Below are 16,880 nucleotides of genomic sequence, written 5' to 3'. Positions count from 1 at the left end.
AAAAATATACATCAAAGTGCACTCTAAGACATTGTATGGTGGATTGAATGAAACTAATTTGGTATTATAAATGTGAGTATATTTTTCTATATATTTAATCAAAGTTAGATAAACTTAATTTAGGATAAAACTAAAAAAATAGAGTTTCAGGACATAACCCCAGCTATTGCATTATATGAAGGACCACCGATTACAACATCAGGGTATTAACACCCAACATTCGAGCTCACAAAATGTCTCAGAAACACCGAAACAAACTCCAGCTGAACAAAACACAACACCTTACATCTTCCACTCCTCTCAACTTCAGGAAATTGACCGACTTCCCTTGCTCAAAAGAATAAAACTAAAATGACTTAGGCTTTGCTTGGTAGGGCTCGTCTTCAAGGGCTTCTTCCCTTTTCACCGAAAACTGTTTCAAACGGTTTCTCCTACTAAACCGTTTAGTAGAGCTCCTCCGCAGGTATCGGAGTCGGAGCTCTACCAAAGGGAGCCTTTTGAAATGATGAGAGTATCACTTCTCTTTTTCAGATGTTGAGATCCGGTTGAAAGTGAAAACTTCATGTGAAGTGCCTAATTTGGTTCAAACGTTCAGTTTTTTTTAATTTCCCGAGTCATCAAAACTACCGTGCTTTTTTTTCTTTCTCTGAAAAAAAACACCGCACCAGCAGCATCCATTGTTAGGCCAAGCTTTTTTTTTTAGCATTTTGTTAGGCCAAGCTTCCTCAGAGTCACAAGTCACGGCGAACAAAAAAAAAACTCCAAATTGTAAGTCACAAGTTACGGAGAAGAAAAAAAAACTCCTACGTTTTGAAATTGTAAGTTGAATGTTGTGTAGAAAAACCAGACCGACTTACAATTTAGAATGGAAATTTTTACAATTTAGAACGGAGGAGTATCATATATTCCTCCTTCGATCGATCGGATAAACATAGGTTCCGATAACAAATCTAGAGCAACTAACTAAAATTGGTGGGCATCAGCTGATCAGCATCAAGTCCTGGTGGGGGCTAGCGTTTACATCCAAACATCACTAATATTTGCATGAGTACCGTTCCCGTCACGGCAAAAGAGATCTGCCACTCATCATCATGGGAAATAAGGAAAAAAAAAACGTTTCCCCGTGACTTTAAATTCCAAACATACAGTTAATTGTGTGAACTTTCCTGACGAACTAGTACGGTTACAATGAGTTGGCCACCGATATTGTTACCTTGATGGGGATTTGCATAAAAAGTTAGAAACTATACAATGTGTAGGACATCAATATTTCGAGGTGATTTACAGAATGCAACTTGCGACTGAAAAGGGAACAGTCAATTTATCGGTTAGGTCAATAGTAAACCTTTTTTTTTCAACAAAGGCCAATAGTAAACTTAACCTATCACACGGACCACACAAAAGGTCTGTCAGTACATGAACATTAGTCACATCAGACAAAAGAGCAGCATTAAAAAGAATAAGCACAAGGACAACTATTTATTTGAATTGTCAAAAAAAAACAGTAAAATATCTTGCATGCCTTTCTTCCAGCCTCGGCATATGAATGGCCAAATACATCTTTTCCATTCATACGTGGTAAGGGCCAGTCATGTTGATAAAATTCAAAGCTAAGAGTGCGCGGGCAAATCTACATTTCTATCTTTTTTGTTAGCAACTATAATCTGCATCTCCGTTGAGTAACTGTACGATGAACCTGCCCTCTACAATATTGCTGTAAACTTACAAAATCTCCTTCCAAAAGGCTGGCAATCTCAACGTCGACTGCACTCATGAGCTAGGAAGAAGTCTAGCGGTCTGACAAAATGCTGTGTATCAGGGAAAGCCCATCTTGCCCACGAAATTTGACACCTGTGCTCCAAAAATTTCTTTGTAAGAAATGAACCAATCTCTTTACGTGCTGAACTACACATGCATCAGTCTTCGTCATCTGCCAGCAGAGCAAATGAAAATGGCTTGAACTTGTAACCATCCCCGTGATAGAACTTGTTCATGAACTCAACCCAGTGCAGACGCAGTGCATGCAGGAAGGCACTCAGTGTTTCCATCATGAGCAATATGAAAGCAGTAGCAAAAGCAAAAACTATAAGCCCTGCCAACTTCACGATAAGACTGTCATACCTATGAATAACAGAGTAGCAATCTTAGTATGTGATCATGAAATTTTGGCTCATCAAGCAAGTACAAAGGAAAAGTATCAGAAGGTTTCTTATAAAAGCAGCAGACAATATATTGAAAACTGGATGCGGAGTTTGTCAGAGTAGCAGCAAGTGCTTACCCCCAGGAAAGTAACAGCAGCTTCTCATAGAGAACTGTTGACAGCTCTGAATGCGCCAAGCTGAAACCAACAATCAATACACAGAAGTGAGGAGTTGAAACGGGGAAAGTTAAAACTGGCAGCAACCAACAAGACATCAAAATTCACAAGAGGCAAACCTCAGAGCCCAAAGTCGAAGATAAGATGCAGTATTTGAAACTGCACCAAGTACAAACTCAATGGAATGTATCATTTGATGCACAAAAACTTCGCTGAAATTGAAATCATCATGACGTGCTCGGGCGGAATCAGGTTCAGAATCTGGATCCATTTCAGATGTCCCTAGGAAGCGATAGGTGTGACCTTGAAATCTCTGCATCCGGGTATACAAAATTAGTTATTTTCTCCTTGCCTACTTAAAAATAAAAAGGAATTTTAATTTCTTTCTCATAAACATTGATCATTTACATAGATTTGTTGAGAAATTTTGAGGCTGCGCTAAGTAAAAGGGTCGTGGTTAAAGAGAACTTAGTACAGAAAATTGCCTTGATATATTTTCCAAGAACAATTTCCAAATCACAATACCTCCTTATGAAGTTTCTTCAAGATAAAAGGTTTTGGGAAGAGCATCCATGGAACAGCGACCAAAGCCAGAAGTAACAACAATATCTGAAAGAAAAGAGATAAGTTGACACACCAAGGATGTTGGAAATACAGAGTATTACTTTTCTTTTTTCAGAAGGATGCACTTAATTGAACCTGAAGTTCCTTTTGGCCCCAAAACAGTTGATTTTCTCCAAGATCTCCAGCAGGATCAAGGAACATATATATCATCACATGATAAAGATCAGCTTGAGAGCCCGTGCACCACTTGATAAGAATCAGGAGTGCTAAGTAACCAAAAAGGCTATTCAGGAAAATCATCTGTGGTATGAATTGATACCTGAAGAAACGTGCACAGTTAAAGCACTGCCATTTCTCTTTATTTGGCTGTATCAGAAGAGAAGATACAAAGGAATATACAACACCTTATGTCAAGGGCATTTCCATGAAATCGTGCGTCAAAATAACTTAATACAATCCCCAGGTTCATCTGGGCAACACCCATTAGTATAGACATCTTCATCTTTAATGAGTTTAGAAAAGGTAGCTCAGACCGACTTCCACGCCAGCTTGGGTCCACCCCAAAAGGATAGGGGTCACGGACTTTGATGAGACCAATAGTATGTGCATCACTGAAGCAAAAGGTTAGGTGTTAAATCTTGGCGGAGAAACATGCAGTGAATGGCTATCTGACATTAAAGTGAGTTACATGCAAAAATTGCTTCCTTGACCTACTGTTGCTATATGTTAATAGAGGAGGTCAACATCACATTAACTACCAGCCATTCAGAAAAGGAACAAACAAACGGGTGAAGGTCTATAGACCATCAACAAAAAATGGCTACAACCAAACAAAAAGTATGGCTCTCTAGACCACATACTTCACTATAGACAATGCACTAAGAAATTCACGTCACAATTTGAGTAGTAGGTGCACATAATTTTAAGTCGAAACTTAAAAGGCTTGTGTATGATCAATGAGCGACGGCGCATGTCCCTAACATTTTATGCATATCTCTTTGATAGTAGCGCAAAAGATTAAGGTATAGACTTTCTGTAGTTGACATATTTATTGCATAGACTGTATACCCTGTCACCCTGTGATAGCAACTTTAGGGCCTGTTTGGGTACAAGGGCTAATTGCTAGCTAGCTAAAAATTAGACAAAAGTAGCTCTAGTGCATCCAAACATGAGGGCTAATAGGTGGATTAATTTTTTAGCCAGCTAGCTAGCCAACCACAGCTAATTTGGGCTATTTTTTATCCCCAACTAGTAACTAGCCATGTGTATCCAAACAGGCCCTTAGTAGTGTAAGCCTGAAAAGTGAAAAGGGGGGAATGCACTTGCTCTCTCATGTAGCAAATTGAAGATATAGTGATAGTGATTATTACCAAATTAAGATACTGTGACCAAATAAAGCAGGGATTTCGCCGGCAACCAGAAAAACAGAATAACTAACAAATAATTGAGCTTACGTGGGATTTTAATTGATATTATGATTCCTCCAGCATTTTACAAAATTCAGAGAACAATTATCTCATTAAAACTTAAAGACATTGAAGAGCAAACACACCTGCAGCTTTTGTCCCGGCATTCATACGCAGATTTGCCAAATATATGGAATGGAACTGAGAAGAACTCATTGTATATAAGGCCACAGTATATTGAGAATATTGCCATCAGAAGAATAACATATCGTCCACCGAATGCCAACTCCATAAAGCTGTCAAGCTTCTGAAATAAGTTATAAACCAAAGGTTACTTGAAGAGATTAAGTGTGCTTGCACAGACACTGTGAAATAAATGGCAACATGCAATGTTCAAATTAAAGCTCCTGAAGCTACACTAAAACAAGAGATAGCTTCCAAAAAGTTTCATACTTATAAAGGAAAACTTTTGAAAGCACTTTTTTTTTTCAAACATGCAGGAGAGCTGTGTATCTTTATATTAAGAATTAAGAAGAAATAAAAAGGGCAACAGAGCCCTTCACAGAACCGTGCCAAGATTTATGTCCCGTTTGAATCCCCTATAGATTTTTTTTCTTCTAGGCGCCTTTGGTGTCCCAGCATAGCAGGTCCCAAGCCCTGGTAAAGGAGGAGGGTTGTGTTAGGCGTGGCGAGCCAATGTAAAAACTTAGCCACTTAAATGGAGATGAAACCCGAAAGAAAATCGTTGGGGCGTAACCCTCTTAGCGACGCGCCATATCGGAACCCGGGTATGGTGTTAAATGGGCAAAGGCCGGGTCGTCACCCCCGTGACGCGCCGTGTCGTGATCTGGGCATGGTGTCAAGTAACCAAGGATCGGGTCGTCGCTTCCTTAGTGGCGCGCTACATCGGCGCCCGGGTGTAGTGAAAAATGAGCAAGGGTCTTTGCATCAGAGTCGACGGGTGCGAAGGGTAAGGAAGCTAGTCGAACCAACTAGGATCCGTTTAGGTAGTTGGAATGTAGGGTCACTTACAGGTAAGTTAAGAGAATTAGTTGATACCGCGACTAGGAGGCGTGTAAATATATTATGCGTTCAAGAGACTAAATGGAAGGGTCAGAAGGCGAAGGAGGTGGACAATACAGGTTTCAAGCTGATACACAGGGACAGTCGCGAATAGAAATGGAGTAGGAGTTTTGATTGATAAGAGCCTCAAGAATGGTGTGGTGGGAGTGAGAAGGCAAGGAGATAGGATTATCTTAGTCAAGCTTGTCATGGGTAATATGGTCTTGAACGTAATTAGTGCGTATGCCCCCCAAGTAGGCCTCGACGAGAGTGCTAAGAGACAGTTTTGGGAAGACTTAGATGGCCTGGTTAGAGCTATACCTAGTAGTGAGAAGCTTTTTATAGGAGGAGATCTTAATGGGCATGTAGGTACTACAAGCGCAGGTTTCGAGGCAGTTCATGGAGGTTTTGGGTATGGTAGTAGGAATCAGGAGGGGGAGGAAGTTCTGGACTTCGCGGTAGCTTTTGACCTGATGATAGCCAACACTTTCTTTAGAAAGAGAGAATCTCATCTAGTGACCTTCAGTAGCGGACAACACTGTAGCCAGATTGACTTTGTCCTCGCAAGAAGAAAGGACAAACGAGCATGCTTGGATTGCAAGGTGATACCAGGGGAGTGTGTTGTTTCTCAACATAAGCTTTTGGTGATAGATTTTTGTTTTCAGGTGCGTGTCCGTAGGGATAAACAAGCTAAGATTGAAAGAACAAAGTGGTGGAAACTGAAAGGGGAGACGTCAGAGGTATTTAGGGAAAGAGCTATCAAAGAGGGCTCTTGGAAGGAAGAAGACGACATAAACAATATGTGGGACAAGATGGCAACCAACATTCGGAAGGTAGCCTCAGAGGTGTGTGGAGTAACCAAAAGAAGGGGACACGAGGCTAAAGATACTTGGTGGTGGAACGAGGAAGTCCAAAGGGCTATTAAGGAGAAGAAAGAATGCTATAGACGCTTGTACCATGACAGGAGTGTGGACAACATAGAGAAGTATAAGGTGGCAAAGAAGACTGCAAAGCGAGCTGTAAGTGTGGCAAAGGGTAGAGCGTACGAGGATCTTTACCAACATTTAAGTACGAAGGAAGGAGAGAAGGACATTTATAGGATGGCTAGGGTTCGTGAGAGAAAGACACGGGACTTCAACCAAGTTAAGTGCATTAAGGATGAAAGGGAGCATCTCTTGGTAAAGGAGGATGAGATCCGACATCGATGGCAAAAGTATTTTGACAAATTGTTCAATGGTGAGAATATGGACACAACCTTTCAGTTGGATGACTCTTTTGATGACACCAATAGGCGCTTTGTGCGGAGAATCCAAAAATCTGAGGTCAGAGAGGCGTTGAAAAGGATGAAAGGAGGTAAGGCGATGGGACCGGATGGTATCCCAATCGAGGTGTGGAGATGCCTCGGGGACATAGCTGTAGTATGGTTAACCAAGCTGTTCAACCATATTTTTCGATCGAACAAGATGCCTGATGAGTGGAGAAGTATATTGGTACCGATCTACAAGAATAAAGGAGATATTCAAAGTTGTACAAATTACCGGGGAATTAAGTTGATGAGCCATACTATGAAGCTATGGGAGAGAGTTATCGAGCAGCGCTTGAGAGCAATAACGCGGGTCTTTATGAACCAATTTGGTTTCATGCCCGGAAGGTCAACCATGGAAGCCATTTTCTTAATAAGACAAGTTATGGAGCGGTATAGGGAGAAGAAGAAGGACCTACACATGGTTTTTATTGACTTGGAGAAGGCTTATGATAAAATACCAAGGAATGTTATGTGGTGGGCTTTGGACAAACATAAAGTCCCAACGAAGTACGTCGGGCTCATTAAGGACATGTACAGCAATGTTGTGACTAGAGTTCGAACAAGTGATGGAGACACGGATGACTTCCCAATTAGGATAGGACTACATCAAAGGTTAACTTTGAGCCCTTATTTGTTTGCTTTAGTGATGGATGAGGTCACAAGGGACATACAAGGGGACATCCCTTGGTGTATGCTTTTCGCGGACGATGTAGTGCTAGTTGATGAAAGCCGGACAGGAGTGAATCAGAAACTGGAGTTATGGCGGGAGACTTTGGAGTCCAAAGGTTTTAGACTTAGTAGAACTAAAACTGAGTATATGAGATATGACTTCGGCACTACTACTCGGGAGGAGAAAAATGTTAGTTTGGAAGGTCAAATAGTGCCTAGGAAGGATACCTTTCGATATTTAGGATCAATGCTACAGAGGGACGGGGATATTGATGAAGATGTTAGCCATAGAATTAAAGCAGGGTGGATGAAGTGGCGGCAAGCGTCTGGTGTCCTATGTGACAAAAAGGTACCACAGAAGCTAAAAGGCAAGTTTTATAGGACGGCGATTAGACCTGCTATGTTGTATGGTGCAGAATGTTACCTACGAGAAGACGACATGTTCAACAGCTAAGTGTCGCGGAAATGCGTATGTTGCGTTGGATTTGCGGTCATACAAGAAGGGATCGAGTTCGGAACGATGATATACGTGAGAGATTAGGGGTAGCGCCAATTGAAGAAAAGCTTGTCCAACACCGATTGAGATGGTTTGGACATGTGCAACGGAGACCTCCAGATGCACCGGTGCGTAGTGGAATCCTAAATCAGGATAGTAACGTGAAGAGAGGCAGAGGAAGACCGAAGTTGACTTGGGTAGAGGCAATAAAAGGAGACTTGAAAGGATGGAATATACCCAAAGACTTAGCCTTAGATAGGAGTGCTTGGAAGATAGCTATTTACGTGCCTGAACCTTGATTGCTTCTGTTGGGTTTCAACTCTAGCCTACCCCAACTTGTTTGGGACTTAAAGGCTTTGTTGTTGTTGTTGTTGTTGTAGAACTACTCAAGAGATCTGCGTGACATTTCATTAAGGTAGAAGAATACAAGACGAGCTGGATTTAGAAAGAAACCCGGCTCGCCGAACAAAACAACACCACACCCACCCACCCTAACTGAGAAGGAAAGGTTGGGGGTGGTTCTATACAAGACCAGTACCTGAACAACAAAACTACCCTAGAAATTAGGCAAACTGGACCAAAGACCTCGTGTAAGCAATTCACTAAGCTTTGATGCTCTAGCGATGCACCACAAACTGCACTCATCTCCTATGATTTGCAGGAGTGTATGGATACTAGGCAAGGCTCCTCCAAACAATCAAACACACAAGAATTCGGGGCTTCCAGGATTCCCAGGATACGAGAATGATGAGATAATTTAATCCTTTCCGCATCTCCTTTGGGACTACTCCCCTAACAGCTTTTCTCAACCAGTTTGAGAAGAGGACATCTGTGGTAGTGGGAGCCACAGCAGATAAGTTCAGATGCTGCAAAATCAAGAACCACACCTACCGAGTGAAAAAACAGGAGTTAACAGGTCCTGGACTGGATTGTCTCCTCTTCCTAGTCACAGAAGGGGCAGGCATCCTGGTGCGGCAGACCCCTTTAGCTAAGCAATCGGCAGTCCAACAGCGGTTCTTGAAGGCCAAGCAAATGAAAAACTTGCAGCAAAGAGGAGCCCGCCTCTTCCAAATTTTCTTCCAAGGAGATAATTTAATTGAACCCATGAAGAAAGCAACATAGGATGATTTGCTTCTATAAGAACCTGACTGGGTAAGCTTCAAACAGTGCCTATCCTGGAGATCTTGTTGGGAATAAGGCCATCAACTTGATCCCATAACAGCAAATACTCAGTGAGGACCTGCACTGTCAAGGCCCCATTGATGTCGGCCACCCAACTGTTTTCCAGGGCCTCCGATTCGCGACAACCCTCTTTGGGATCAACTTGATCAGGTTGGGAGCAATTTCAGCAACTGTCCTGCCACTCAACCAGCGGTCTGCCCAAAAGCGAATTGTTTCACCATTCCCCACTATTGATTCAAAATCTGGATTCTAAATATAGATTTTAGAATCCAGATTCTAGATATAAAGAATCTCTACTTATTTGGATCCTAGATTTTATATTGAGATAATACTTATTTGAAGTATTATTTTCTCTATAATACACATTTTTTTACCCGATATGGCTGTGAATTGGCACCAACTACAAAAAAAACAGGCATGCAATGCATGTGTTCCATCGATGGTAGTGAGAAGAATCCAGTATTATCTAGCTTTCCACGGATTCTTACGTTGGATTTTTTTTTTTTTTACCCTGCATTATCCCTCGGCTGTTACTTAGATTCTTTTTATCGGATTTCGATAATCCAAGAGGGATTCGAACAGGGCTGAAACAGACAAGCATCACTGGAGCCAAAGGACCCAGAAAAACTCTTCAGTGGGTTTCCTGCATGCAGATGTGTTTCACTGGATTCCATTTGCATTACAAGAGTGATTTTCCAAACTTGTATGCAAATATATCACGGTTAATTACTAAATGGGTTATCTGCCATATTTCTGAACAGGTCCCGTGACATAACAGGTTTCTCTTTTGCCTCTAACTCTATCAGAATGAAGTATAATACGTTCAAAAAATGTTAAGGAGTGGATTGTTTAAGAATATTCTTTAGGTGCTAAAATTCCTTCGTGATATTTAATACAGTATAACACAATACATGATTTGTTTCTAATGGCTATGCTAAAGAAAGAAAGAAAAGAATCAAGTTCAGCACCATTTACCTGAGAGGAAAGTCTCTTCTCGCGAAGTATAAGAACCAAAGCTCCTAGTAATAGACATATTCCATGACCCCAATCTCCAAACATAACAGCAAAAAGAAATGGGAACGTCACAACAGAATATACAGCAGGATTAGCTTCTTGATATCGAGCAACGCTGCAACAAAACAAAATCATGATCACAATCAACTCACTATGCAAGGTTCACGATAAACCTATAGGACAAAGCATTTCTTTCATAAGAAAATGCTAAAAAAAGATTGAATATAAGGAACATTCCCAGGCAAAGGTAATCACATCAAACACACATCCAATGGTTCAAGGGATCCCATGATCCAAATAACCACAAAGGATTCAAGAACACGGAACACACAACAGCCTCAATGACTTAAATGTTACAACAACACAGGAAAAAAAATTCCCTGAACAAAGTAGCTAGCATTACTCCAGCTAATTTATTTGATAGCATTCAGTGATAATTATAAGCACTAAGCAACTACTAAAAAGGCCGAGGTATATAACAGAATAAAACCATCCATCATGCAGAGTTTTGAAACTATGCACATACCCATATGCATCAACAATTTCCTGGAAAGCATTGGTAAACTTATCAGTTCGGAAATATGTAGGCGGTGATTGAATAGTGTCCATCTCATGAAATATTGTTCCAACTTGTGAATTGCTGTGAAGTGTGGCACGCTGCAAACAATCCTCGATCTGAAATGCAAGTTGGAAAGTAAGAAACATCTTCTGAAACTTCTGTTCTGTAAAAAAATGAATGATCATAATGGTTCAAATTAAACGTATTGTTTTTACCTGAGATTTAGCAAATATAGGACACCATCCTTCTCCAACAAGGCACTTCTTTGTCACGTCAAAGTTCAACATGTTGAGTGTGTCGTATACAGCTTTCTCTTTTTTAACCTAAAAGGAATACAAAAAACTTATGGTTCATAAATGCCAGTACTAGCAAGAAAAAAGTCCACACACCATATTATTTTAGGTGTGAAAAAGTTGCAGAAATAGAAAATGATAAATTGGTATTTACTTTATTACCATGATTGTCCACCTCCACAATTGTGATCCTATTGACTCAAGAGCTTTGTTCCTGTGCTGGATTCCAGCATCCAAAGTAACTTCCAGGTCAGAGAGACGAGCCGATACCTGGCAGAAGTCATAAATTGTAAGTTACTATCATCAAAGCCTCAAGAACACTCTAGTGATATAGCAATATATAGAATCAAATCACATGTTGCATTTCAAAGTAAGCAAATGAACTAACAAAATAGTGTGCCAAACAGGGAAATTAATACCTCATTGAAAATTTGTCTCTGCTTGCCCATTTCCTCAGGAACAGGGTAGCAACTTGTTCCAAATGAATCACAAATCTTAAGTATCTTTGCTTTTGCTTGTTCCCCAGAAAAGAAAACTACAAAAACAGTTTTCTCTACCTGTCAAAATGTTAACATAGTATTCAGAATCTTTAAAGGTACCAAATGAACTCAGTTGGTTTTCTGAACTAGAGTATTGCATTTATTTTAGCTGAAGTAAATAAAAACTGAAAACAGAGTCCAAATAATGCGATCAGTAAATATTCTGAAGCAAATTTAGCAAAATCTTTAACTCAATATACACAGGAATTAGCAAGGGCAAACCATGATGATCAGACCTCTTCACCAGATATGGGATCAGTTACAGGTTCCCCTGCAGGTGCCTGATTGAATAACATGTTTCCTCTTGTAGCTCGAAAAAGCATCCGCTCAAAAGCAAGTGCCTTCGACTTTAATATTATTCCACTAACAAATCTCACTCCAGAATTTCCATGTGCTCCTTGATGCACTCCCTGGGAACACTTCTGTTTATAATGGTGGACCAGGCAATGGAATAGTGTTAACATTATGGATCAGGGCTAAAATAAGACCTGTTCGAGCAAATAGGCATTTCCCTCGTCTACTCCATTGTCATATATATTTTCATCTAGCTCACACTCAGCTGAAGCTGCATGGTTGTGAGAAGAAGCAAGGATGCCACCTGCCTGCAAGATGTTGTTTGAGAAAACATGGAATGGAAAGAAGAGCAAAATACTATTTAAACCAAATTTGATATTTTACTGGAAATGACTAACTACAGAAGGCGATTGTGCTTGCCAAGCAATGTTGCAGGTCATAATGTAACAAAAATCACCTAACATTACCTACAGTATAATTTCTGGCATGTTTTATTTTCCACAAGAAAATTCACTAGGTGTATCATTGAAGTCAAAAGAGATATTTATCTTTCATTGAACATACATAAGAAAACACATGGATCGTAATTTCAATCAAGTCACAAGAATGAGATACAACCTTTGACAAGACTAGCTTGAATTCAAGAAGCTCATTGTATGTCTGTTGTAGCTTGTCACTATTTGTATTCATCTCAAGCAGTTCATGCTCATGTTCACCCAATCTTGCCTGGAGAACCAACAAAAGCAAGTCTTTATTCTCACTCAAGCAAGCTATTTGTTTTCACTTAAAACAGCAACCTTCGAAAGAAAAAGCATAGAAAACTTTCTATTACAGGAAAGATGAGTAATGCACCTCTAGCTCATCCAGATCAATATCTGGTTCAAGTGCAGGTCGAACAGAAGATCTTACACCTGCTCTGTTGATCTGATCACTGAAAAATCTTAGTTTGCGTGACATTTCTGCACATCGCTTTACCTGCAAGGGAATTGAGGTATGTTTGTCAACATAATAAAAAAAGTTAGTGAGACCAGTGATTTTTAAATATCGGAGTTGGTGTACCATGAACATAAAATAAAGAAAGCAACAACCCAAACACAATAAGTTTTAGTACCGGCCGCTTTATCATCTTATTGTTTCTGTATTATGCTATTTTTTACAAAAAAGAAAGGATCTATCATCTGCCATACTGTATTCAGTGCTATGAGCATATTTCAACTGGTAACTTGATTGGCAATACCGTACACATGATATCAAATACCATAATGGAATGAATATATTTACCCTTTTTCCCCCAAAAAAATACACTGCATATTTATTTACCAAAATTCTTGTTTCCCAGCTGCTTCCAACAACTTTGGGAAACAAAGAAAGTTCAGAGTATTAATCTTAACCATTTGATAGATTGACTCGGTTTGATTCTGTGTGTTCTCTGTAATTATTTTTATGAGAGAACAGAAACATTCATTATTCATAGTGTGAAAGTGAAACACCCAAACCGTCACGCTTGTACTGGAGAACTGAACTATATAATTTATGTATTTCAACATTTTTTTGGGGGGGGTGGGGGTGGGGGGGGGTGACAAACTTAGATGATGTTGCCTATTTTTCAGAAGAAGAAAAACTACCAAGAACAAAGCTATTAGTAATCTTTTTTTTTGTTTAAACTTTCTTGTGTTCCATTTAAATTCCAGCAAATGAAAAGAAAAATCCCTAAAATGTTTATCGCTGTGCAATTTCCTTGAAGTGATATATCTTATCAAAATTTTAAAAACTAGTCATCTCACTGCACATTGGATTAGTCCAACACAAGGAGTACTATCTGGGTATTACATAACTGTAACACCCAAGTAAAGATCTTGTTTAACAAATAGAATAAATAAGTGACGAATAAAACCAAATAAAACATGGTTTCCAAATCCATGTCTAAGATAAGGCATTTGTGTAATAAAAAAAGGTGCATGCAAACTAAGATGATCAGCACAAAAATGAATTGAAGAATAGGGAAAAATGGAATACCTGGTTGACAAATATACGCTGGAAAGGACTCTTATCCTCATTCAACTGCACAAGATAAGAAAAGAGATCAGCAAAATTCATACTATAACAGTCAACACAAAGAGAAACGTATCCTTAAAATGAACGTATGTGATCCCCCCCTCCCCCCTAAAAAAACAATGATGACAGCATATACAGCAATGAAGTGTTGGAGTTGGACGATGACATCACAAGAGAACAAGGTAAAAAAACAAAATAGTGCCTCTTTCTTCATATATGGTCACTAGCTCAAAACAAATATAGCTTCCCCATGCGACCCCTCTCCCCCCATAATCAAACATGAAGTGAAGAAAAAATAACAAGGAAAACAATAGGTTTTGAAACCAACCATCCTTACCAATTTACCTATCAAACATCAAGTGAAGAAAAAATAACAAGGAAAACAATAGGTTTTGAAACCAACCATCCTTACCAATTTACCATCAAACAACGTTACAACAAACTGACAATAACATGTGATGCCTCAGAATAAAATCAAACATAATGATAATGAGTTGGTATATAAAAAGCATATAAAACTAAGAGAGTAAAAGGACAATGACATGCCAGGGTTTAAACACCTAATCTCAAAATCACAAAACGTCGTTACTCATTTCATTGAACCAATTTATCAGTCTGACTTGCTACATTTGCTTAAAAGCAGAAGACTATGTGTAACGGTATAAGTAAAAAAGAGTTTACCTTAACTCTATAATAATTTGTTTGCACAGACTGTTCAACACAGATAGGTACTGTGAATAATCAAGCGAAGCTAAAGCACAGTGATCCAATTCCGGCTCTCCTACATGGCTACATTAACCCATTCACGTGAGCCATTCGCGTGACCTGAGGCCTCAATGAGACTCCTGGGTTTGTTCCTCTGATCTAACACAACCTCCCACGCCAGCCGATCAGCGTGGCCGCCCAAGCCAGCTCAAACGTGAAACGCGCGCCAAACGGGGATCGAATGACACCGGAGATCAAACACTAGCTCTCCAATCCGACCACGTCCTAGAGCTAGATCCAACAGAGTGCAGAGCGTGACGCGCGCGAGCGGGGCCGGGAGAGAGATCACGACTCTAGAGGCAGGATTTAGGTAGATCCGGGCGAGAAAGCCAGAGGCGGTGAGGTAGCAGGGAGCGGCGACAGAGAGGGAGGGGGCACTCACGTCCTTGAACTGGAGTAGGCCGAGCTCGCCGAGGTAGGTGACGGCGAGGCGCGAGCTCTCGGCGGGCATGATGAGCTGCACGAAGCACATCTTCTCGGACCGCATGTGGTCCATCGGGGGCAGCCGGTCGAACACCCCCATCCCGCCCGCGGTCCGCCGGAGAGGAGCACGGCCTCCCGAAGCTTCCAGAAGGCGTCGCTAGCGCGAGGAGGGCGACGACGCGGTGCGGTGGCCGGTGGTCGGGGTGGCGCCTCAGATCTGAGGGGGCAGGCCTAATTCTATTTTCCACTCTGTTCTGCCGAGCGCGCAACTGCCATGACCCATCAGTGACGGAGGGAGGAAGCGGCTCGGAAGGGAGGCGCGCAGTCTCTGGCCCGTGGGCCACCCCTCCTGGTGGGCGAGGACCGGTCAAGGTTTCGGTTGGGCGCTCGGGCCCCCGAGTTTGGTGTTTTTTACGCAAGTGACCCTGTCGGTCCCGCGTTTCTCGGACTGGGCCTGCCTTTGCCTCCTCGTCATGGCCAGACGACCGACGACGGACGTGAATAGAACGCAAAGAGGAACAACAAGGAAAGGAAACAATCTGGCGCGCGCGAGGCGTCGGATCATGCGCGAGCGGCTGGGCTGTGTGGCCTTGTGGGCGGAATATACGGGCCGTATCAGAGGCATCGATTTGGTACAGCCCATTTGGAGATTTCCTTTGTGAATTTCGAATCGAATCGTGCCCAGACCTTTTTATTTTTTTCGCGACCGTACCTAGGTGCATGTATTTCGTTAAGAGAAAGTAGAGAAACATTACAAGTTATCCGTCAATGGTAAGCGTCGAGCTTACTAAAGAAGAGGAGGACCAAGAACACAAAAAAACCAGAGAAGCGAAAGAAGCTACAACAAACTTAGAGGCGATCTCCAGCCTGTTCGGCAGGGATGAATTGGCTGGCTGGTGTTGGGGCTGGACCAGCCAGCCAATTCTAGCCTCCAGCCAGCAGCTGGTTTGCAGAAGTTCAAAAATTGGCGCCAACCAATTGTAGCTCATGCTGATTTCAAACTTTCAAATTCAAACTACCATGCATTTCTAGATCATGCTGATTTACAGTTTGAACCAAGAATTTCAACCAATAGTTTACAGTTTGCAACTCAAGCGCCGGAACAGTTAGTCATGTAATGAGGCTACATGCCCGTCAGGTCCAATGTTCAGCATCATCTGGATGGCTTCTTCTGCCTCAGTGTACAGTTTAACCTCCGTGTATGCTCTGATCAGCGCGAGATAGAAGAACGAGTCGGCAGCGTGACAACAGTCCTGCATCTCCTGGAATATGCTTTTCGCCTCGCTATACAGTCCTGAAGTGGCATAGGCATTGATCATGGAATTGAAGCTGATCTGCACATTGCAAGTTTGGTCCAGATTAGCCATGTTTGCTTTAGATGATCAAGGGGGAACTACAGCAGTCCTTGATTTCTGAAAGCAATTTCAAAAGTAACATTGAATGAAAGCAAATCTTTCCAGGCATGATCCCATCTTCCTTCATTCTTTTGGACATTAAAGACGCCCCCTGATGCCTACCTGAAAATATGAAAATTTCATAGTCTTAGAACTGGACAGAAGAAAAACTAAAGCAGTGGGCAAAAATAATGAATCAGAAGATCTTTACTTACTTTGTTTCCAGGGCACAAGAACCTGACCGGCTTTTCCATATAAGCTAAGCATGTTTGTGTACATCTTTTCATCAATCGGCAAGCCTAGCTTCTATGCAGCAGCAAACATTTCAACAGCCTTGTCTAGCTTTCCTCCTTTGCCATAAACACTGAATTGAAGATTGAAGCTGATGAGTGATGACATGGTGCTACAAACAACATATTCAAGAAAAAGAATGCAATTCCAAATTAGGGGTCCCATTTTCCAGGGGTTTCTATAAACTTATCTACCTTATCATCAAATTAAATGTCTGCATAGACTACGAAATGCCAGAGGATATCATACGA

The 16,880-nt window shown here is 41.1% G+C and overlaps 2 protein-coding genes across 2 annotated transcripts in view; one reads left to right on the top strand and one right to left on the bottom strand.

Moving 5' to 3' along the window:
* Window positions 1-16,880, top strand: part of LOC136456781 (protein NETWORKED 2A-like) — a 258,690-nt gene that overhangs the window by 206,772 nt on the left and 35,038 nt on the right. The window lies entirely within an intron of this gene.
* Window positions 1,461-15,236, bottom strand: LOC136456774 (V-type proton ATPase subunit a1-like). Its single transcript, XM_066456748.1, has 18 exons — window positions 14,904-15,236; window positions 13,718-13,762; window positions 12,554-12,676; window positions 12,320-12,427; window positions 11,896-12,009; window positions 11,644-11,817; window positions 11,288-11,425; window positions 11,031-11,138; window positions 10,791-10,898; window positions 10,543-10,691; window positions 9,978-10,131; window positions 4,434-4,594; window positions 3,286-3,492; window positions 3,017-3,200; window positions 2,843-2,926; window positions 2,437-2,630; window positions 2,279-2,338; window positions 1,461-2,121 (listed from the first exon to the last, which is right to left on the bottom strand). Exons 1-18 carry the CDS (start codon window positions 15,042-15,044, stop codon window positions 1,917-1,919), a joined length of 2,457 nt encoding a protein of 818 aa, XP_066312845.1. The 5' UTR covers window positions 15,045-15,236; the 3' UTR covers window positions 1,461-1,916.

The sequence above is a fragment of the Miscanthus floridulus genome, chromosome 6, assembly GCF_019320115.1.
Source record: "Miscanthus floridulus cultivar M001 chromosome 6, ASM1932011v1, whole genome shotgun sequence".
NCBI classification, from domain to species: domain Eukaryota; kingdom Viridiplantae; phylum Streptophyta; class Magnoliopsida; order Poales; family Poaceae; genus Miscanthus; species Miscanthus floridulus.
The sequence above is the reverse complement of the archived record's forward strand: the minus strand, read 5'-3'. Positions and strand labels throughout refer to the sequence as shown.